Source organism: Pseudonaja textilis, chromosome 2, assembly GCF_049901715.1.
Source record: "Pseudonaja textilis isolate UNSWEBS1 chromosome 2, rPseTex1.2, whole genome shotgun sequence".
Classification (NCBI taxonomy): domain Eukaryota; kingdom Metazoa; phylum Chordata; class Lepidosauria; order Squamata; family Elapidae; genus Pseudonaja; species Pseudonaja textilis.
In genome coordinates, this window is record NC_141991.1 from 64,280,323 (window position 1) to 64,301,950 (window position 21,628).

At 39.5% G+C, this 21,628-nt stretch overlaps 2 protein-coding genes across 6 annotated transcripts in view; one reads left to right on the forward strand and one right to left on the reverse strand.

The window, feature by feature from the left end:
* Positions 1-11,968, forward strand: part of RNF123 (ring finger protein 123) — a 102,452-nt gene extending 90,484 nt beyond the window's left edge. For both annotated transcript variants that reach the window (XM_026725839.2, XM_087924115.1), the window contains exons 36-39: positions 2,845-2,987; positions 7,203-7,297; positions 10,045-10,130; positions 10,676-11,968. In XM_026725839.2, the coding sequence (XP_026581624.2) occupies positions 2,845-2,987; positions 7,203-7,297; positions 10,045-10,130; positions 10,676-10,775 (424 nt within the window). In that variant the 3' untranslated portion in view covers positions 10,776-11,968. The remainder of the gene's footprint in view (positions 1-2,844; positions 2,988-7,202; positions 7,298-10,044; positions 10,131-10,675) is intronic.
* Positions 11,969-12,151: 183 nt separating this feature from the next.
* On the reverse strand, positions 12,152-21,326 carry GMPPB (GDP-mannose pyrophosphorylase B). Of its 4 annotated transcripts, none has more exons than XM_026725849.2 (10): positions 21,295-21,326; positions 20,933-21,067; positions 19,274-19,354; positions 17,739-17,787; positions 17,507-17,649; positions 16,595-16,753; positions 15,541-15,619; positions 14,456-14,583; positions 13,390-13,572; positions 12,152-12,867 (listed from the first exon to the last, which is right to left on the reverse strand). In XM_026725849.2, exons 2-10 carry the CDS (start codon positions 21,059-21,061, stop codon positions 12,736-12,738), a joined length of 1,083 nt encoding a protein of 360 aa, XP_026581634.1. In that variant the 5' UTR covers positions 21,062-21,067; positions 21,295-21,326; the 3' UTR covers positions 12,152-12,735. The 4 variants fall into 4 exon arrangements, with proteins under 4 accessions (XP_026581634.1, XP_026581642.1, XP_087780245.1 ...); XM_026725857.2 differs by having other exon boundaries at positions 21,144-21,326; XM_087924119.1 differs by lacking the exon at positions 13,390-13,572.
* Between the last annotated feature and the right edge of the window lie 302 nt (positions 21,327-21,628).

Genomic DNA, 21,628 nt, shown 5'->3' on the forward strand with positions numbered 1-21,628 from the left:
CTTCTCTCTAGAAAGGAAAACCATTGTTTTAAATTCAAGCCCTGGGAAGCTGTGGAACCAAGGCAAGGAACAAGAAGCCTCTGGAAAAAGGTTGCAGACAACTATGGAAATCCAGAAACTGTTTTCAAGCAATAAATGTGATTTTAAGCTTTAATTTGACTGTAAGTGATTATATCTGTTTTACTGACTGTGGTATTTGGATTGCATTCTCTTTAAAAAAAAAAACCACACACACCATGAACTCCTTAATGTTTGGGTGAGCTTAAACCTTTTAGATTTTCTGGGCAATAGAGTTTTCCTTGATTATTAGCAAACTGATTCTTATGCTCTGCTCACAATATTTAATACCTCCCCCCAGGACAATATCTTTCAGAGATGTTCTCTCTACCTTAGCAACTCTGTAGTCCAGCATCTTTTAACATTTTGCATGTGATTCCTTAAAATCCCAAAAGTAGTTTCAGGTCTTTTTTTTTTTTTTTGTCTATTTCCTTTTTAATAAGGCTTAAGTTTGTGTCTCTTATCTAGCTCAAACTTCCCTAATTGCGCACTTTAAAAAGTACAGAGAAAGGAGCTGGTATAAAAATTGCTGTTGTAGTTTCTCCCTTACGTGCTAATGAGACTGCACTCTCTCCCATTCATGCCAAATAATTGCTACCCAACTGCACCAGACAGAAAGGCTGAGCCAAGAGGGGAGAGAGGCGCGCAATTTCAGAGGTCTTTTGGGACAGGAGATGGAAGACCTTCAACCTTTTTTGCAGTATTAAACCTTTTGTTATCCTTGTAGTGGGAAAACACACTCTTTTCTGGTTTCTTGTCTGGTATAGTAAAGCTTTAGTTATTTACATGTCATTAAAACCCAAGGACAGCTTATGTATGTTTGCTTTTTATTTTATAAAAGCAAATTGAAATGGTACTCCTTTTCCATATATTCCCTATGGTAAAAGTACCTACTATCCAGCAAAAGTAGTTGGAAGAGGATGAATTATCCCAATTATTTTGCTCACCTTTCTAAGGTTCAGTTCTTAAAAACAGGATGGGTAAGAGGGAGGAAAATTAAATTATAGCTATATTTATAAGATTTTTTTTGTTAAGCTACAATTTTGTATATTTGCGAAATGGAAAATCAGCTTGGATAGAATTCAGTATTCCAGGGGCAAGTATACCCAGGGGCAAGTTGGGGACCTGAGGCTTCAGATGATTTTTTTAAAAAAAATTAATTGTAATCTGCAGGGTATTTATCAGCCGTTTTTTCTGTAATAGACTGTTGATGTTTACTGATTTGCTGCTTCATTAGATACATATAAAGGCTAGGAAATTGAAATGCTATTGAGAATTAGATTTAGACTCCAGACATTACACATTTTAAAGAAACTACACTCATTGCCAATATATTTTTAGTCCAAGTTTAAGACATTAGCAATGACATTGAATTGGCTCCATCATTTGTCTATTTCTCTTTATTTGCCTGTCTGTTATTAAGATATTCTTTAGGGACGCTCTTTTGCATCTTACTATTGGATATTGCATATTGTATGGAAAGGGCTTTTTTGGTTGTGGTGACTCAATTGTGGGAACTTGTTCCTCCAACAAACAATGTTTACTTAACCTTAGTTAATGTTTACTTTACTTTGCCTTTACTTCATTTCTTAGCAAAGAAAACTTGTAGCCAGTCATCCAACCATTCGGTTTTTTTGTAACTGTAGCTCAGTTTTTACATATACAATATACTGAATTTGCTTTTAATGCAATTCTGTTCTAGTGCTTTGTCATTGCTTTGTATTATTTTACTGATTATATTCTAGCAATACAAGGAGAAGATAAATATTTAAATAAGTAAACTGCATTTTAAAGTAAGCCAGAAAATGCAACCGTTTCATAGCATTTTGGTTTCTAGTTTATATAGTGTTATTCACTTATAGGTCAATTAATTGATTTTCTGTGTATATATAGGTTTTTATTCCTAAATTTTTTTGCTGCTTCTTTCTACTTATTTTGGGCAAGTTAAGTAGTCTATGAGTCAGGACAAGAGGGCTTTTAAAAATTCTTTAATACATAAAATGTCATTTGAAGCCTTGTGTGGATTATCTATACTTATTCCTTAGAATGATTGTTTTTACTCTTTTTAGATATTTGCTTTAAAATAAACAAGGACATGAAGTTTGCCCTATTCCTACTGCACCAATTCTGGTTTACTTTAAAATGCTTCAAGATTCCCTGGAATTCCTAAAGCAAAAGCAGCCTATCAGCTGATCTAGTTGCTAAGCAGCTGTCTTTCAGCCTTGAATCAAATATCAATCAAATGAAGAATAAAGTATCTGCTATTTAAGAACTGCTTAATTTATGAATATGTTGTGTCTTGGGAAATGTGGGGAGGGGAACATTAGGGCATATAAATTGTGAGCTTTATTTACTCCATTGGTGCTTCTAAAACACTAACTTCCAGAAACAAACTGTCATCAGTTTTATGGGACATTTTACCTTAGAATAGATAGTCATTTTGCTGGTCCAAAAGGGATTCTCAGGTACCATCCAAAAATGAGTTAGTTTTTCTAGCAAAATAGCCTTTGGTTCCTTTGAAGCTTGTTGAGGGTCTTTGTCCTGCCAACTCTTCCTCCCTTTCCTTCAGCCATCACAATCTATACTATCTTAAAGCACCCATGGGAAGTGTTCTCAGGGCAACACACGGGCTTGTGTATTTTCTTAATGGAGGACTGTGGTCTGTAAGTTGTATACATTTTTGTGACAAAAGAGTGATAGTTGTAAGCAGAGCAAGCACCCTGCTATTCCAAGGCAAGGCATTTAAAAAGAGGGTCCCCTTATCTGTCTGTCTGTCTGTCTTTCTAGGGCTGAGCGAGCAACGGCGGTGCTCCTGGCAGATCCTTGTTTTCAGCTCCGTTCTATTCAGTACTTATTGGGTCACACAGAGCCTTTAGTACTGGGGATGACATCATCTTCTGCTGACAAGAAACATTTCTCCCTGCAGAGCTGTAAGTATCTCCAGTATGTTATGCCTCCTTTTGCCAAGAACTGCCTGCATGCATTGCTTTTTGTCTCTGGTCAGATTGATGGTTGCCTAATGTTTAAGAGGCCTTTGTAGAAAAGACAATAAAATAGCCTCTGTTGTGAAGTTTGTAAGCAGTCTACAATACCTCTTAATGTTCCCTTGGTTATTTTTCCCCTGTTAACCTGTTCTTATCCTTAAAATGTATTTGCTTTTTGAAACTCCACAGAGATATACAACAATTTCCTGTCCTTGCAATGCCCGAGACTAACTGCAACTTCCTATTCCCTGAGATACATCTGTCAAGGCTTTGAAGAATCAGAGCTTTATTTAAGATGAAATCTGAGCCTCTTTTCTGATAAACATTCAGTTATTTTTATAGCAAAACCCATGTGAAAAAAACCCCACAGTTAAAATGCATCCAGGACAAAATAACACTGTAAAACATATCACAAAGTCCTCGTATTAGTTTATTTTAAGATTCTTTATAGTACAAACAGCTTCTAATGGAGATGATTAGCAGAGCCTAGTACAACTGTTGAAATAGGTCATGGCACATTTGTGGTCGGAAAATCTAAATCCAGTTCCCAGCATCTCCCATTAAAAAGTCAGATAAAAGTTGTTGGAGTATTTTTTTTTCTCCAAGAAACATGGGAGAAGTGTAGTTTTCAGGAGTACGAGGATGGACCAAGCATTGTTATATGTTCTTCCTACATTTTTCCTCCATGAGAATAGTAGCCTAGCATATAACTGATCAGACTGATTATTCGTTTGAAGCAGAAAAAAAGTAGGTTGCAAATTGTTTTATATTGGCACCAGTGAAAGAAGCTCCATCTCATCCTGAATTTTTGCTGTCCCAGCTATCATCATATGAACTGTGGTGTAATTGTTAACTTTAAATAATAGAGTTTGAGTTCATTTTTCTCTTTCTTTCCCATTTGAGTTTTGTAGTTGTGTTGTATCTTTTTATCGATTGTACGTTAGCCACCAAGAATCTCTTCAACTGATGAGTAGAGCAAATAAATACATTGTGAAGCTGTATTTGACACTGCTTAGGTTATAATATAAATCCCATCACACAAGATAAGACTGTAATATATCCATAAAATGAACTATGGGAACAGGTTTCCTCTTAGTCTGCCTTCTCTAGTGCTGTACTTTTGAGGGAACCTACATTTAGCATTGCAATGTTATTTTTTTAAACATTGTCCAGTCTAAATATTTGGAAAAGGATATCAGCAGAGATAAATCCCAAAGGGCAAGACCACACAAACAAAGTATACAATTTTATGTATTCACTTGGCCGTAACTGGCTATCTTATCTGACCAATTAAAAGGGTAATGTTTCAGCTCTTTCTTTACACACTGCACCCTTTGCAGTCTCCCCATAAGTGGATATCCTCTTACTCCTTTGGAAGATTATGCATTCTTTGAGTAACTGGCATTGTAAGTAAAAAGAGAAAACACAGACCAGAGATGACCCTGAAACAGAGAGGATCACAGGCATCATGGTGGCTCTTGGAAATGATGGATGCTTTGCAGGTGTTTGAAGGTTAAGGGGAGTGAGGGACTGGCTTGACTGTATGTGTTTGAGCATGATTCTGTCTTGATGAAGTTACTCTGTTAAACTATCCCTCATTATACTGAAATTGAGCTACTATGAGTACTGTCATTATGGATCAAACATTGATGAAACGAGGGCAATGAAAACATTGCTTCCCTGTACCACCAAAGAATAAAGTGTAAAGGTAAAGGTTCCTCTCGCACATACATGCTAGTTGTTCCCAACTCTAGGGGGCGGTGCTCATGTCCGTTTCAAAGCCAGCAGTGTTCAAAGATGTCTCTGTGGTCATGCGGCTGGCATGACTAAGCGTCAAAGGCACACGGAACGCTGTTAGCTTCCCACCCAAGTGGTCCCTATTTTTCTTCTTGCATTTTACATGCTTTCAAACTGCTGGGTTGGCAGAAGCTGGAACAAGTAACGGGAGCTCACTCCATTATGCAGTGCTAAGGAATCGAACTGCTGACCTTTCTTTCTGATCAACACGCTCAGCATCTTAGCCACTGAGCCACCGCGTCCCCTCATCAAAGAATAACACTGCCTTAATTTCTGTGTTTTCCATAGGCTGTTCATTCTTTAGTGATCTTAAGCAGATGGGCAAAACTAGATACGATTGGGGTGGCAATGATGATGCTGAACAATTCCCCCCCCCCCCCGCCCGCCAACTCAAGGCTGTCAAACTCGCAGTGTCATGTTGCCGTCATGTGACATTTTGCAACATTTTTTCTCTTTGTGGAGCTGAGATGGGCATGGCTTGCATGTGACGCATCTGGCCCACAGGCCGCCATTTTAACACCCCTGCTCTAACTGAACATGTAGACTCAAATTAAGTTTCTTTTCTGTTGAGAGAGAGAGAGGGAGGGAGGGAGGGAGGGAGGGAGGGAGGGAGAGAATAGTTAGAGAATAAAGTAGCATCTTGGCTTCAAATGGGATCTCTGTTTCCTCCCTTGTAATAGCTCTTCTGTGAAACCTCAACTAATCCCAGGGAAACTGCTCTCTTAACTGTTTGAAGGCAATCACAGTTGCCCTTGGTGTACCATAGGCTCACCACGGATATATAGTGGGAGATGTAAGAGTTTTTATTGTGAATTTTGGATCTTTAACCTTTCCAAAAATGAAAAATAATGACTTTGAGCGTAAGTGCCTTCTCAGGGTTATTGTTAATTAGTAACTTCAGACACCTTGACTGGAACAGGTTGGGTCTATGAAGGTTCAATAGTTTTTGCAGGAATTGCAGTATTTTTCTGCTCCTTGAGTCAAAGTAAATGGGGCTTTCTTACCTGATAACTGCAGGCTTTTATTTTTTGATAATTGTGTGATAATATTGCTGCAGGAAAGGGAGCCAGCTGCAGAGAATACCACAGGCAGAATCTCTTCTCTTTCCTCTAATGTACTGCAAGGTATCTTTTCATCTGTCCCTGCTAATTGTTTCATAAAATGAATCCTGATAACAGGATCAGGATCACCTCCCATCTATCGAGACTCTTCAGCAATTAGATTCTGTGGCCTGGCTATGATTTTCCCTCTCCTGCAGCAAAGGGATTGTGTTCTCTTTCTATTTCTGGGCCCTGGAGGAAAAGGTCCTTTCCAAGCTGTTAAAGAGTGCCCACCCTTTAATAGCTTGATTCCCAGAATATGAGCTTGTACCTCTGCCAGCACCACCACCCCTTGACAATGCTGCCGAGCTGGCCCAGAAGCTAAATGCTCCACAGTAGATAGTTGTTTGCTGACACAGTGATTATCAGATTTGTTTGTATACTTTGTTTTATAGCTTCTGGCACATGGGCATTTTCAAAATTGTTCTCTATGCCTTGTCTAGTCACTTTTGCAGCTTGATCCAGTTAGAAAAAGCCCGTAGTGTACTGCATCAATCCTAAAGGCTACAAAGTAAAAGAAAGCTACCATAACACAATAGATATTGTAACAACATATAATATCCTACTTATGGAGACTGGGTTGAGGGGAAAGCTTATATAAATATGCATCCTGGAACCTGCCATAGAGGACTTCTCCTGTAGCTCTTTATGAAACAGTCTTAACTTGGTTCAGATTATTATTATTATTTTTTACCATAGATTCTATTGTTACATCCTTGTGACATTAGAGATCATTTCCAAGGATGGATGAAGTGTCCTCTCTAAATGTAATTCTTAACATCTGTTTCTTTTGCAATCATGATACAAGCCTCTCACCTGCACGATGTTCTGAGTACAGAAAAATTAAATATTTTTAAAATTAAAAGATTATCAAATAATGTAATGTCTCCGATCAGAAACAACAAGTCCAATAAGTTTGTAAAATACTGTTGAATAAAATTCCCAAGCATATTGTGGAATGCAAATGCTTCACATTTATTTTTCTAACACCGAATGTCAGTGGGACAGTGGTTAAGAAAGCAGTTGTCATTTTACGTTCAAAGTAATATTTTTGTGCTTATTCGGCTTAACTAATTAGAAGATGTGTTGGACTCTGCCACCCTCTGGCCATCAACCTTCTCTACAAGTTCAATTTAATTGCTCCCAGCCAAGTCAGAGATGGAGAAGTTTTGAAAATTAACAATGTTCATTGGTAACTTTTTCTTCTGTCATATTCTCAAAAGCTGGACCCATTCAGTCTCTTCTTCTCTGTTTTGTTTTGCAGACACTGATTATATCAGCCAAGTAGAGCTAGCCAAGGTGGAGCAAATGCTTGGCCACCTCAGTGAAGAATCCAAGCAAGCTGCAGCTGCCACTTTGGTAAATATCCTTATTAGCTAAATGTGTGCATGCTCTTCCTCTTGGCAACCTGCATCCATGGTGACACATAAACTCTCATGCCAGAGTTGTATAAATGCAAGAAACTGAGAGCTGAGTATCAATGCAAGAAACATTAGTTAATTTGCTTTCCAGGATGAGCTCAGAGCTGTATAAAATTCAAGAGCTGTACTCAGAGCTATATAAATGCAAGAAATATTAATTAATTTGCTTTCCAGGCTAGTATGTCTCTGACTTTAAGATCTTGTTCAGAAATGTAGAACCATATGAAACTGAGGGCGCAGGCTTTATGTCAAAGGTGCTTGCAAAGGTTATGTTTCCATAAGTTGGAATTATTTCCAAACTATCAGGAAAAACAATAAGAGCGTGGTTCCAGATAAACACAAGGTTGTACAAATTGAGTTTAATTTTGAGTAGGAAGTCAAAGAAATATTCAGGAGGAAGGGCTTTCAAGTACAATAAAAAACTGTCCAGATTAATTCTTGCATTTAAGGTATCATTTGCATCTATTGCTATGTTTGGGTGACCTCCAATGAGAAGCAGTGATCCAGCAAAGAACATGATCTCTGGCATGGATTGGGTATAAATTATTAATTTGCTTGCTCACCTTCCAGTTGCAGTTTGGAGCTGTATGAAGGCTGTTGCAGGTGGGGGCAGGAGAGGAGCAGGATGGATGCATGTGATGGTGCATCTCTGGGCTTCAGTAGGAAGTCATAGTTTTAGCCAAGGCCCAGTTCGAGACCCTTCATTATGAGCCTCAAACTGAGCTGGACTCGGTGCATTCTCTCTATAACCTTAATGCAGAGATGAGAACCTACTCATAAACATTTTGATTCCAACATTTTTGAACCCTCCCAAAATTATATTAAGACATAGTAATTTTCATAAGTTCTTTTAATTTTTTTACAAGAGATTGTTGTTTTGCATATTTTGCCATTTTTAAATCTCACTTTATAGTAGTTATATTAAACATTACAATTTAAAAACAATACTAAAAAAGAAAAAACAACAAAAAGAAAAATAGTGAAGAAAATGAAAAACATAGAAAAATAGAAAAGCAATTCATTACAAAAAGAAATATATAAAGAAATTACTTCGTCCTTCATCCCAAGTATATACAATTTTAGTAACATCACTTTCTCTTAAAATACAACAAATTATATCTGTTTCCCATATCTGATCTCTTATCTATAAACAAATCCTTAAAACCTGATTGTTCAGTCCTAGTCAGTAAAAGTCCATCAAGGATTACTAGAGGTAACGATTTATCTATTTTGATCAAATAAAACTAATTTTATATTCCTTTTATTTTTAACAATCTTGAACTTTAATCCTTTCAAATGATGTCCTAGAATTTGATTCATTTTCATTTCTTCTTTGTCCCTTCTCACAAAATTCAAAAGTTTAACAAGTTTCATTTATAAATCCAATATAAAAAAGATATCCAGACTGCTTTTTTGGTTTGTTATTTTTATATCCCTTTTAATTATGAAGTTATCAACTGATTTCATTTCTATATCCAGTATACATCTTTATCCATATCATTCCTTCAGTCTGTCATTTTTAAATCAATTTTCAGATCTGTCTCAATTTTGTTCAGTAAATCCTGTTCCTATTCCATAACATCTTTTAAACACATCTGTCTATAGTGACACTCTTAAAATTAAAATCTGGGTCTGTTGTTCACAAATATCCCTCAATATATCCAATGTTAAAGTATTTTGTCCATTCTGTATTGGTAAACCAAATTTAAGAGTTCTTTTCCTTTCATTGTAATCTTTAGTTCCTTCTGGTTCCCTCTAGTGCAGGGGTGTCAAACTCGTGACCTATGGGCCAGATGCGTCATATGCTGGCCATTCTCATGCCCAATTTAGCAAAAGTCTTGATATTTATATTTATATTTATTTATTTTGATTTGTCAATCGCTTACAAGATAATAGGTATAAGTATATACATAGTTATGAATACATGAAATGGGTACATATAAGAAAAATAAAAGAAACAATAGGACAGGGGCGGTAGGCACATTGGTGCGCTTATGCACGCCCCCTACAGACCTCTTAGGAAAGGGATGAGGTCAATAGTAGACAGTCTAAGGTTAAAGTTTTTGGGGTTTGGGGAAGAAACCACAGAGTGAAGAAGAGTATTCCAGACATTGACCACTCTGTTGCTGAAGTCATATTTCCTGCAATCAAGTTTGGTGCGGTTAACCTTGAGTTTGTATCTATTGTGTGCTCTTGTGTTGTTATGGTTGAAGCTGAAGTATTCATTGACAGGTAAGTCATTGCAATGTATTTTATATACCGTACTTAGATCAGACCGAAGATATGTCATGTGATGACGCCGTGAAGACACGAGTTTGACACCCCTGCTCTAATGTCAAACCTTCAAAATCCTATCCTATTTTTTTTAAAGAATTCAAAACGAGCATTTTCCCATGGGAAGGATTATTTTCATTATTTTCAAAATCTTATTTCAAATTCATCTGGACTCTTAGTCCATTCCAAAATCCACATTCTAGCCACTCTCTTGCTATTTATTCCTAAAAAGGAATTGTCTGAAATTTTGTTTTGCAAAGGAGTGAAGGAGTCTCACCCGATGTTCTTAAAACATGTCATTCCAAAGCTAAAAAGCAGCCTTTGGATATCTTGTACTTGGGCTTGATTTAGATTTGGTGATAACTGCGATTGAAGTTTAAGTTCATACTTTTATGTGCTTGTTTTTTCCAGCCCACTAGTGAAGAAGATTTGTGTCCAATCTGTTACGCACATCCAATCTCTGCTGTATTTAAGCCATGCTCCCACAAATCGTGCAAGTGAGTAATCCCTGCAGAAGCAGACCTTTCTCTCCTTTATCCTGCTAACTGGATAACAGCCAGGCTGGAATGCATCACAGCTGTACACTAAAATTAATCTAGTGGTGGTCATTTGAATCCCCTTTAAACTGCCCCATAATCCTCTTTAAGTGGCTGTTTATGCAGCCGGGATCTTGTACTCCCATGAAGTTATACAATCGAACTTCAGACTCTGGGAAGTGGAGTTTCTCACTGCCAGGAGGATAGATTTGAAAGCATACAGGTGGTTGATTCCTGTGGAAAAAGTAGAAGCCAGAAGGGAAGATTTGCAGTAATGTTTGGAAGTTTCCAGTATCCTTTTATCTTTTGTAGTAATTGTGAGCAAAAGAAGCCAACAGTTGTTAATTTGTATCAGGCTTGCCAGATGGCAAATTGTTTCGCTTTTAAGAGTGAAGTTAGACACACTGTTGCATGCCTGGACAATCCAATGATTATTTACCTTTGTTTTTTTAATGTGCATGTGGAGTTTTCTGCATAGATCTAAGCCAATATATTTGCCTTTTTAGAGCCTGCATCAACCAGCACCTGATGAACAATAAAGATTGCTTCTTCTGCAAAGCCACCATCACAGGAGTGGATGACTACATTAAACCAGCCACCTCCTAGTGCCTGGACCCTGCAGGGCAGGGGCCGCATGCCTGGGCAGCTTCTCCCCACAGCGGACTCCCCCCCCTCCAAGAGCATCTCATCAAGTAGCTGTTTATCGGCACAGCTGATTTCAGCTTTATGACACCTCTTACAGGACACACACATCTGTATGCATCACCCAGGCCAAATTGTATTCTTCAACCCTATTGAATTTAGGTACACTTCCTGTTGCTGTCATTGACTCCAAACCAACAGGTATTGGGCTTTTCCTATGGATTACATGCATAGGGGCTTAACGTGGTCAGGTTCTCTACCTCAGCCTGAATCCATAGTTCTTATCCTGCATCTACCCTAGGAAGTGTGTCTTGCACTGTAGCTGGGACACATCCTCTTTGATGAGGTGCTCTCCACGGTAGAGTAAAAATGGATTCTCTGCAGCCAGCATCTCTCCTGTGAGTCCAGCTATTCACTAGCCAAGTGTGTTCTGGCTGCTGCTATAGCAGCAGCACTTTGCTGTTTGACAGTGCATGTGTAGCTAGAGTTGGTTCAAATATTTGTGTGGGCATACCCTGCAGACACCATTCACCTGTAGCACCTGATGTGATAGTTCTGGAGATTGCCAATCAATACTCTACTGTACAGTCAAAGGCGGCTAATGCGAGTGAAGGATTGTGGCACCTATCTGCCTAAAAATTTGAATCTGCTCTTTGAGAGTCTGGCTCCTTTCCTTTGAAGGCAAGGTCAGCTTAAAAATAGACCCTAGCCAGGCTTTGAGGGGAGGTGGGGAGGAGGACATAGTGATACAACAGAGGAATAAATGCAGCCTAGACCACAAGGAGTTTGATCATGGGAAAGGCCAGGTTCAATAGGACCAATATTTGGTCCATGTATTATATGAGTGATTGGGAGAAATATTGTTGATATTGTAGGCTACAGCAGAGGTGAACCTGATTGCACTGCTATCGTCCACCAGCAGAAAGCGCTGTGGCACACACCCTATACTGTGTGACTAGGTTGCCTGTACAATCCAGGAGCAGATGAGGATTTTTAAAAATTTACTGTGTGTGACTTGTATCCAGAATGTTGGGGAGGGTAGCAAACAAGGAACTTAATTTAAGTGCATATATGGTTGTCGCTCTTCCCCTTCTCCTTCCAAACTGGAAGGGGATATTACTTCCATAAAATAAAATATTAAATTATTATTCCTTAAAGCTGTCAGATGCATTTTCTCCACATTTCCAAGATATTATTTCTGATGTAGATCTGTAAGTTGCAAAGGGCTGGCACAGTACTTACAGGGCTACTTGCAAGAAAGAGAACAATTAAAGCAAGTTGATTTTAAGGAGTATTGCTCTCATCTCTAGTGTCTCTTGAGTCAAGAGTAGACAACAGATGACATACTTAGAATTCATTAATTACAATAATTTCATTTGTTTTCATTAGAGTATGATTTCATTAGAGAATTTTGTCCAAAGTTCTAAAATTGCCACTTATTCACCATAGGAAAGGAAGCAATGCAGTTTTGTAAGGCAGTTACGTTCCAGGAAAAGTACTGCATTTTGTTTGCCTGTGTGCTTCATAAACAGCAAAATACCATCCTGCCATATTAATATACAACATACTGTTCCTTCCCCTTCCCAGAACTATAGGGAATCTGTGAGCTGTTACGCTATCTTGGAGCAAAGATGGCTTGTCCCTTTTCCATATAGGGTACTGGACTCTACTGCAGAGCAATGGTGGTTCTGGCTCAGGTAGCCTATCCTATTTCACCCCACTCCCAATCCTGAATGATGCAACTGTAGCCTTATCCACTCCTAGGGCTCCATGTAAAGATTAAGTCAGCAGCAAGGGAAAAATAGTATTTGGAGGAGGGAAAAACGTGATGAATTCAATAGAGTATCCCTTGCCACCAAGGCACAGAGTGTAGTTGTTCCAATAAAATGTTCTGCCAGTTAGTCCAGCACTCAATCCAAGCTTGCTACATGATGATGCGTGGCTCTGGGACTGATTCAGCAATGGATTTGTGAGGCAGCACACTGGCCCCATTGAGGTAGAGTTCATCATTCACAATGACATCTTCCCCCAACACAGTGACATTCTCCATCCGCACCTGAGGAAATAATGATGTGCAATTATACAGAGCTGAGCTTAGGAAAATATGTATTTTAAATTAGACTTTAAATTTCTTATACAACTCATCTGGCTATTCAGGAATGGGCTCTTAACAGATAACTATTCTCAGCTCCTGGGCTACTAATGAAAGCAAAATCAGAATGCCCTGGCTGATACCCAAGGCTTAGTCTTACTAGGTTTTCCTCTATGTAAGATTCTCAGGTGCCACACAAGCCTTGTCATACCTGCAGTAGGGATGGAGAAGGCATGCCTAAAGCTTTGCAGAGGCTTTAAGTGCTCATTTTAACCCATATTGAAGGGGAAAAAATGTTTTGCTTCTGAATTTCTACCATTCTGAGAGACTATGAGAACTTCAAAAGTCTAAAAGAGGAAAAAAAACTAATTGTATAATACTGTGTCTTTCCCACCCCCAGTATTTATATATAAGGGGCAATCCAACTTATTTTCTAAACTGTACAGGCAAAACCCTTCGATGTTAGGACAACTAGCGCTCACTCACCCATTGACCCACAGAGGAGCTCCACCCAACAATGCAGGATTCAAGCCAAGAGTGGGAACGGATGCGCGATCCCTTTAGAACAGTGCAACGCTTGATCCGAACACCGTCCTCTACCACAACACCTGCCCCAATTGTGACATTGGGACCAATACTGCAGTTGGATCCAATCTTGGCACTTGGATCCTGAAATGAAAGAACTAATGTGAAAGACGGCCTTACGATCCTTCTTCAACCCTTTCCAGTTTCCCAAGAGGAGAAGGAATGTTCCTCCCTTTTCTACTCCTAGATCAGAACTACGTAAGGTAGTCCTCCACTTATGACCACAATGGAGCCCAACATTTATGTTAAGTGAGACAGTTGTTAAGTGAATTTTACACCATTTTACAACCTTTCTTGCCACAGTTGTTAAATGAATCATTGCATGTTTTAAGTTAGTAACATGGTTAAGTGAATCTGGCTTCCACACTGACTTTGCTGGTTAGAAGGTCGCACTGCAACTGTCATAAATCTGACCCAGTTGCCAAGTGTCCCAATTCTGATCGTGTCACTGTGGGATGCTGCAATGGTCGTAAGTGTGAAAACTGGCCATAAGTCACGTTTTTTCTGTGCTCTTGTAATTTCAAATGGCCACTGAATGACTGGTAACATTTGCTTATGCTGTTGCCCTGCTTCAGCTAGATCAGGGGTGTCAAACTCAAGGCCTGCAGGCTTAAATCCAGCCCACAGGACCAACCTGGAAACAGTGAAGGACTGGTCCATGGTGCCTCTGCCAGTGAAAACAGGCTCCCGAGCTCCGTTTCCAGCTGCGATGGCCTCCTGCAATCCTCTGTCAGCAAAAACAGAGCTGGGGGGGGGGGGTCCATTTTCACTGGCAGGGCACTCGGGCTGCCACAGGTGCCCCTGACATGAGTGACATCAAGCAGGCCACGCCCCCTCTGGCCACACACACCCCAAGGTCAAACACACCCTGATGCAGCCCTCAATAAAATCAATTTTGAGCTAGATAGAAATGCTATTCCGTTTGATAGTTTCCCTACCCACAGAAAATATTTTAAAATGAGATTACCACTAGTACATTTCCCATACTGCCCAATCCAGAATGTAACCTCTCAGGCTGCTTCTGCCGCAAATATTGTAGGTATAGGCACATGCCAGTCAGGAAATCTTTTGGCTGCCCAATGTCCATCCAGAACCCTGCAGTGATAAAAGGGGTTTGAATCAGGTAATCTGTAATAGAGTTTCACTGAGATCACAGGTACAAGGGGCTTTTCTTTTGGAAGCAGAAAAAGCAATGCTTCTGGGCTAGGATTCCCAAACTTGACAAATTTATGTATTATTTTGTAATATATATAAAACGTTCCTTTGCTTTAAAATAAGTGGGTAATCTTTTAGGAGACAGCCAGTTTGGTGGTGTAGTTAAAGCATCATGCTTGGAAATCAGGAGACCAAATTCAAATTTCTCCTTAGGTGGGAGGCCAGCAAAATATCCCTGGATCAGCCACTCTCTCTCAGCCCTCAGAATCCATTGTTGAAATCTTTCCAGGCAAATTACAGGGACTCATTCATGTAGTCACTAGGAATCGTCAATTATTCGAATGCACCATGGACCCCCCTCCAAATCTTTTTAGCAGCCAAAAACCAACATAAACATTTTTTGTCAGCTAAGGGCCAAAAGTGAGTATATATATACGCATCATACAAAAAGACAAGGCTGCACGTGATTCTAGGGCTGCAGCTTGCCCTGTTCTAAAACTACCATCAGATGGATTTACTTTCCAAATGTTTAAATTTATATTCCCATCTAAATGGTATTAAATGCTATTTAAAATATCCTTTTATAAACCTCAAAACTGATTAGCCGTTTCTTCTAGAAAAAGCTGTATTTACTTCAGCCAGGGGTTCCCAACCTTGGCAACTTTTAAAGACGTGTGGACTTTAGGGGTAGATACTTTGGAGGTAAACTCATGTTAAGTCGGGAGTTCGCAATCATGTCAATTTTTAGGATATGCAGACGTCAACTCTCAGAATTTCACAGCTGGCCACAGCTGAAGTTCACATGTCTTAAAGCTGCCATGAATGGGAACCCCTGAGAACACCTATTATTGTATACTTTTGAATCCTAATCCAAAAGTACCAAAGCTTTTTCCTCACCATGTAGTTCCATGGCATAGAGCTGTCCTTCCTCTGCCATTACTGGAAATATTTCTTTCTCAATTGAGGTAGGCCGCAGCTAAGGAAAAGATAAAGGGACTCAGATGGCCATTCCAATAGGAGCTATATAACCCTCATGCATTTATTTAACAAATTTATATGGTTGGTCATCTCACAAAAAGTGGCTCTGGGTGGAATACAACATAAAATATAAAAATTATGAAAACATACAAAATCATCATTAGAATATGTAAAAACAACAGGGCCCAAGAGAAAATGAATTGTTAGCCACAGTAATGGAACCATCTTAGAATGTCACCAGTCTCCTGGACTCCCAGGCCTGATGACACAGTCAGGTCTTGAGCGACTTCCAGAACATTAACAGGGATGGAATGAACCTTGTTTTCAGGGTGGAGGGTGGGAATGTTCCATAAGCCATGCAGAAAAAGTCCACCTCCAGGACCCACCTAGCAGATAACCACTGCATACCTTCTGTGCCAGACCTAATGAGATGGGTGGATGTAATTGGGGACAGGTAGTCCTTTGGATAACCTGGTCCCGGGCCATGAAGGGCTTTAAAAATTAAAACCAGCACTTTGAATTTGACCCAGAAACAAACTCTCAGCCAATACAGCTTGCACAGCAGAAGTATGATGTGCTGTTTTAAAAGCACACAAAACTGCCTGTGCCACTTCATTCTGGATATGTTTCAAGGGCAGCCCCATGTAGAGTCCATTACAAGGCTTGAGTGATTGTGAGCATGCCTAATATTTACGCAATAAGCTAACGTTCTTTAGACTTATTCTTCAGATGATTCCCACCATAAGCAATCGCTAATTGAACCAAGATATCCCCACTGATAGCCATTTCAGAATTTGCACATTGGGATAATCAAACATACCACTCCCACCATCAAATGAGTCTAAGCACTATGGAAGAATCATCAGGTGTCTCACCATATCTAAAAAATGGCTTTGATCTCACTACGTTGAAAAGAAATGTCTAATGAAAATTAGCTTGTTGAAACCTCCATTTTACCCTTTCTGTTTCGTACCTGAATGCGCTTTAATACACTTGGATTTAAGATGTACATGCCAGCATTGATTTTATTGGAAACAAAAACCTGAGGTTTCTCCACAAAGCGATGTATGAGTCCAGTATCTGCCTCACATATTACTACACCGTATTTGGAAGGTTCTTCCACTTTTGTCACCTGCAAGGCAAAGTCAACGTTAGATACAGGGAAGCAACCATGGTAGTGAATAAGAAATCAGAAAAAAATACATCTATCATATCTTAATATAAAATGCTATGCCTATGTTACTATTTTTATTCTTATCCCATTTCAAAGTCTTAAAAAAGGACACTTAATTGCTTGTTGTCCCCAAACTGTCTAAGACATGGCTTGCTTAACTAAGATTTACTGAATAAACAATGAGTTCACAATGACCAGCCAATCCATAAACCATGTATTGCTAACCAGAATGGCTGGATTCATGTAATAGCCTAAAAACATAAGTATTTTCAGTTTTATAGTCCATCTAAGATTTGGTTTATATTGTATCATGTTACTTGTTTTCTTAAACTAAATATCCTACAAGATATGTTAACAGAGGACTGTATAGCATTAGGTCTTTATTTCTAATTTATTTCCTTTAATTCCTTTTGGTTTTGAAAATAATGAAAGTTACTGTATACGGTCACCACAAGGTGTTTGATTTATATGTTCCCAGCTAACCACCTCCTCTTCTGGGATCTTTGAATGCAGTAGGGCAGGCTATCAAACTCATCATGGCATCGTCATGTGATGTATTGGGACTTTTCCCCCTTTGCTAAACTGGGCGGGGGCAGGGCCAGCATGTGGGGCATCTGGCTTGTGGGCCATGAGTTTGACACCCCTGCAGTAGGGATTTAAAAATGCCCTCAGAATACAAAAAACAATGAATCGCAATCCCCAGGTACTTACCACAATGGTGCCTTCTTTTCCATGATGCCTGTGAAAGTGTACCATGTCTGTGAAGGGAAAATCACAGATCACATCGCTATTGAGTACAAAAAAAGGTTCTGAATTTTCAGCCAAAAGCTCCTGTGCTAGTGCCAGTGGGCCAGCTGTGGAGGAAACAGGAGTTATCAGTGTCCATCTGATCATAAGCCCTTTAGCAGCCATAACCAACAAACACTGCTAAGCTCACAGTTACCTGTGCCCAGTGGTTCCTTCTCATGGGACAGAGAAATCTGAATGCCCAACTGAGAACAAAGAAGAATTTGGAAATGCAGTTAGAAGAAAAGTAAAAGCAAGCATCTGTGAGTGCATGGCCGTGACTCTATCCATAACTGCCTTTAGAAAATATCTCAAATAGGACAAGTTAATTATATTGCCAGCTGGTTTATGGCAACCTGCAGATTGTTGACTCATTGCTCATCGTTTAAATGTGTAAACACACCAAATAAAGCTGTGAATAAGGTGATTTAGACCTTGGAATGTTTTTAGGTTATCCATTTCTTAAACCATATTCAAACACTCTAATGCTAAATGCTCATACTTAGAAACAAGTCTGTTGAAAGTAATGGAATCTATTTAAAATTAGGTACATAATAGCACTTCTGCAGGCATGGCATTCCATAATCATCAAGAAGTTGTAGTAAGGGGTTCAGGGCACTCCTTGGAGAAAAGGAAACTTTTCTTTCAAGAACTTTTGTAAGTTAACTTATCTTGGGCTCCAAGCCAAAAGGTGCAAGGCAAACTAGGGAGCCAAAGGGGGAAAAAATGTCCAATCGGTACAGTGGGGAAAGTACTTCTATTATAACATTTTATGTGTGATTTTGTGAAATGCCAAAGATACACACAGCTACTACTTCAAAAACAAACCACAAGTATTGCAAAAAAAAACAATGGCCAAATTCGTGCTCAAAGTAATTTGCTCAAAACATTGTACAACAAAGGAATGAGATAAAAGAACTTACTAAGATCTAATTGTTTACTGCAGAGATAGTGGTAATTCTGATATTTTTTAGATGTTAAATCCATCAACGTAAGTGAACATAGCCAATAATAAGCAATCAAGGGAGCAGTGCAGCATCTTCAAGAGTCACTGCTTTTACATTATCTGAGACAATAATCCTACATTTTATTAACACTTTAGAAGATATATTAAGTAATGAAGTTGAATGTACAAAACTATTATGGAAAGTTACAGAAAAGCAGTATCACGACACCCAGAGATGCATATCTTATTTTAACACTGTACAGCAGGGATCTTATATAAGGAATTGTGAAAAGAATTGTGCTTATTTCACTTTTCTTCAACATGTTGTTCTATATGTTAGTTAACTCTCATATATCACATTCTTCTTATTTTAAGAAGATTCTAGCATAGAGAAATAATTTAGCTAAGCTCAATACCAGCCATTTTCCTTGCACAAGCCAAGGCACAATATCAAACTGTAGAATCCTTAGTTCATTTTTATTGAAACGAAATATTAAAGCTGAAACACCACATCCCTTAATTCAGGAACATTAAAATTACTACCGGTAACTACCCAACAGTATGCACATGCATATCTGTTAACTGCCCTGTGGAAACTGCTATTGAGTTGAGCGTAGAATAACCGGAAATGATACACCACTGCACTGCAAAATAATAATACCCAGCAAATGCAAATAAGAGCTGATTTACTCTATCCAATTAGTCCATGTAAACAAAAACAAAAAAGCTCACCTCAAGGCACTTACCCTTTGCTCTTGTTCTTTCATCTCCTTTTCCAGTAGTTCTGACATATAGCTCACAGCAAGGATCACATGATTAACACCCGCCTGCCAGGAAAAAATGAGAATTCAACATAATGAAGGCCTGGGGTTGATTCAAGGGATTGTTTAAGATGATTGACAGAATTATAATATCTCCAAATAATTATTCCTTATTATTAGAAATGCCAAATCTTGGCTCATGATACAGAAATCCAAAAGTGTTGAATCCTCATTGGAGAGTTATTCTAAAATCCTGGAAGTAATTTTGAACAGAATCAGATTTTCCTGTCCTAAGAAAACTGATGACTAAAATACCACATGTTGAGACAATGCCTAACATTAAATTATTGCCCAATGCCATGTTATGTGTGCAGATGCCCTTGATTTCAAGAGTTATTGGTGCAGAAAGCCAGAACTAAAACTCTTGTGGATGCTAGATGGTTCCAATACAGATTTCTTTTGCATCAGTTACATTAGCCATGTGTAATTGGGCCCAATATAACAGTATTTTAGCAATCAAATCAAAGTGCTGTTTAGCTTCTAAAAACACACATTATTTAGGACCATACGATCTACCTATATCCATATGATTTTACTTCATCATTACAATCAATATTGGGTTTTACTGTCTGGCCTTAAAATAATGATTAGATTGATGTGAATTAAGACACCGTGTTTTATATACTGGCACTACATTTCAAGAATATATTTGCCAGGAAGTATAATTTGGCCATATTAGTGCATCAGGAAAAAATAAATAAATAATTCTAAAAGCACACTTATTCCAATCAGCATTAAATAAATAAACTGCAAGAAGTGAGATAAATTCAAAAGTACTGTATAAAAAAATGTTATCTGTCATCTAAGAAGAAAGCCAGTTTTGTGTAGTGGATCAGGCTAGAAACCAGGGGACTGTGAGTTCTTGGATTAGGTGATCTTGGGCCAGTTACTTTCTCTCAGCCTTGGGAAGGAAGCAATGCACAGAGCTTCTGAAAAACTTTGCCAATAAAACTGTAGGGGCTTTTCCAGGCAAATGAACGTGGTTGAACAGGAGGAAAATAAAATATCAAGTTGGGTCATAAAAGGCCTGAAGCAGGCAAAATACTATTATTTCAATTCCAGATTTAGTCCGATTCACACATTTCCCCTTTCTCTAGTAGAGTACAAAATATTAGACATCTTGATTTCTCACTATGGCAAGACAGGTCAATTTAAGTCCAATGAAATTTCAGTTTTAGTATTGTACATCCATCCAGAGTAGCCCCATGGGCGTCAAATAAATCTAACAAATAAATAAATGCCCCCACAAAAAAAGGAGAGTCCCAAAGAAAGCTCTGAGCTGTATCCCCTCAAATACAAGCAGAAAACTCCCACATTTCTCTTTAAAAAAAAAAAATGTTTCATTAAAGGCTCTGTGTGCCAGGCAGCAATACAACAGGTAGAAGTTGTACACAAATGCAACAAGGAAAAGCTTTGGTTTTTTTAGCTGGCCGGGCAGCTTTTAAACATGCATCTTTCCCAGGAAGAAGCTGGAAGGCATCACTCGTCCCACACAGAGGCCATTGCAATTTGGCAGATCGAATCCCACCAGGCTCAAGGTTGCGCAGCCTTCCAGGGTGGGCTCTAATCCCCCCCCACCCTTACCTTTACTAAGGCCTCCACCTGATGCAACAGGATGGGCTTGTTACAGAATTCGACCAGCGGCTTCGGGATGCTGAGGGTCAGGGGTCGCAGCCGGGTGCCGTAGCCCCCCACCAGGATCAGCGCCTTCATCTTGGCCTGGAAGGAAAGAAGGGATATTTAGCTTTGCGGAGCCCAGTCTTCCCCCAACCGCTCTCGGCTACGCTACACCTGCCTGCGCGCCTCTTTCTCTCCAGCTCGAGCTCCTTCCCTCTCTCGTCTCTTCCCGCAAAGCTTGCCAGCAGGCTTCCAGCGGCCGGATCCCAGCCGTCCGAAAGATCAAGCGGCCTCCAGTCGCCTCCCCGGATCCCACCTCGCGCCCTCACCCGCCGCTCCCGGTTCAGGCCAACTCAGAGACTCCTCCCCGGTCGCGGGAGCCAAAACCGACGTCCACGGCATCCCTCCCTTTCCTCCTTCCCCCCACTTCGCCCCACTCCGTTTGCCGTTCGAACCCATTGACCAATCAATGCGTCTGACGTGGCCGACTATTCCTACCTTCCAATAGCGGGCCAGGAGAATCGCACGTCTCGGCCAATCGCAGAAGAAGCTATCGTGTTGCCGTAGCAATGCGGGATCGGCTGTGAGGCGGCCATTTGCGTCAGATTAAAAAGGGCCGGAGCTGGCTTTGGACACGTCGCTTGCTTTCGCTCTACAGTTAAG

What these genes read in the sequence shown, in the direction of transcription:
- GMPPB (XM_026725849.2), bottom strand. Translation starts at nt 21,061, where the DNA reads ATGAAGGCGCTGATCCTGGTGGGGGGCTACGGCACCCGGCTGCGACCC. An exon ending in CTATGCCATGGAACTACATG is followed by an intron (nt 14,584 to 15,540) that starts GTGAGGAAAAAG and finishes TTATCACTGCAG; the next exon opens with GGTTCTGGATGGACATTGGG. An exon ending in GCTCCTCTGTGGGTCAATGG is followed by an intron (nt 12,868 to 13,389) that starts GTGAGTGAGCGC and finishes TTATTTCCTCAG; the next exon opens with GTGCGGATGGAGAATGTCAC.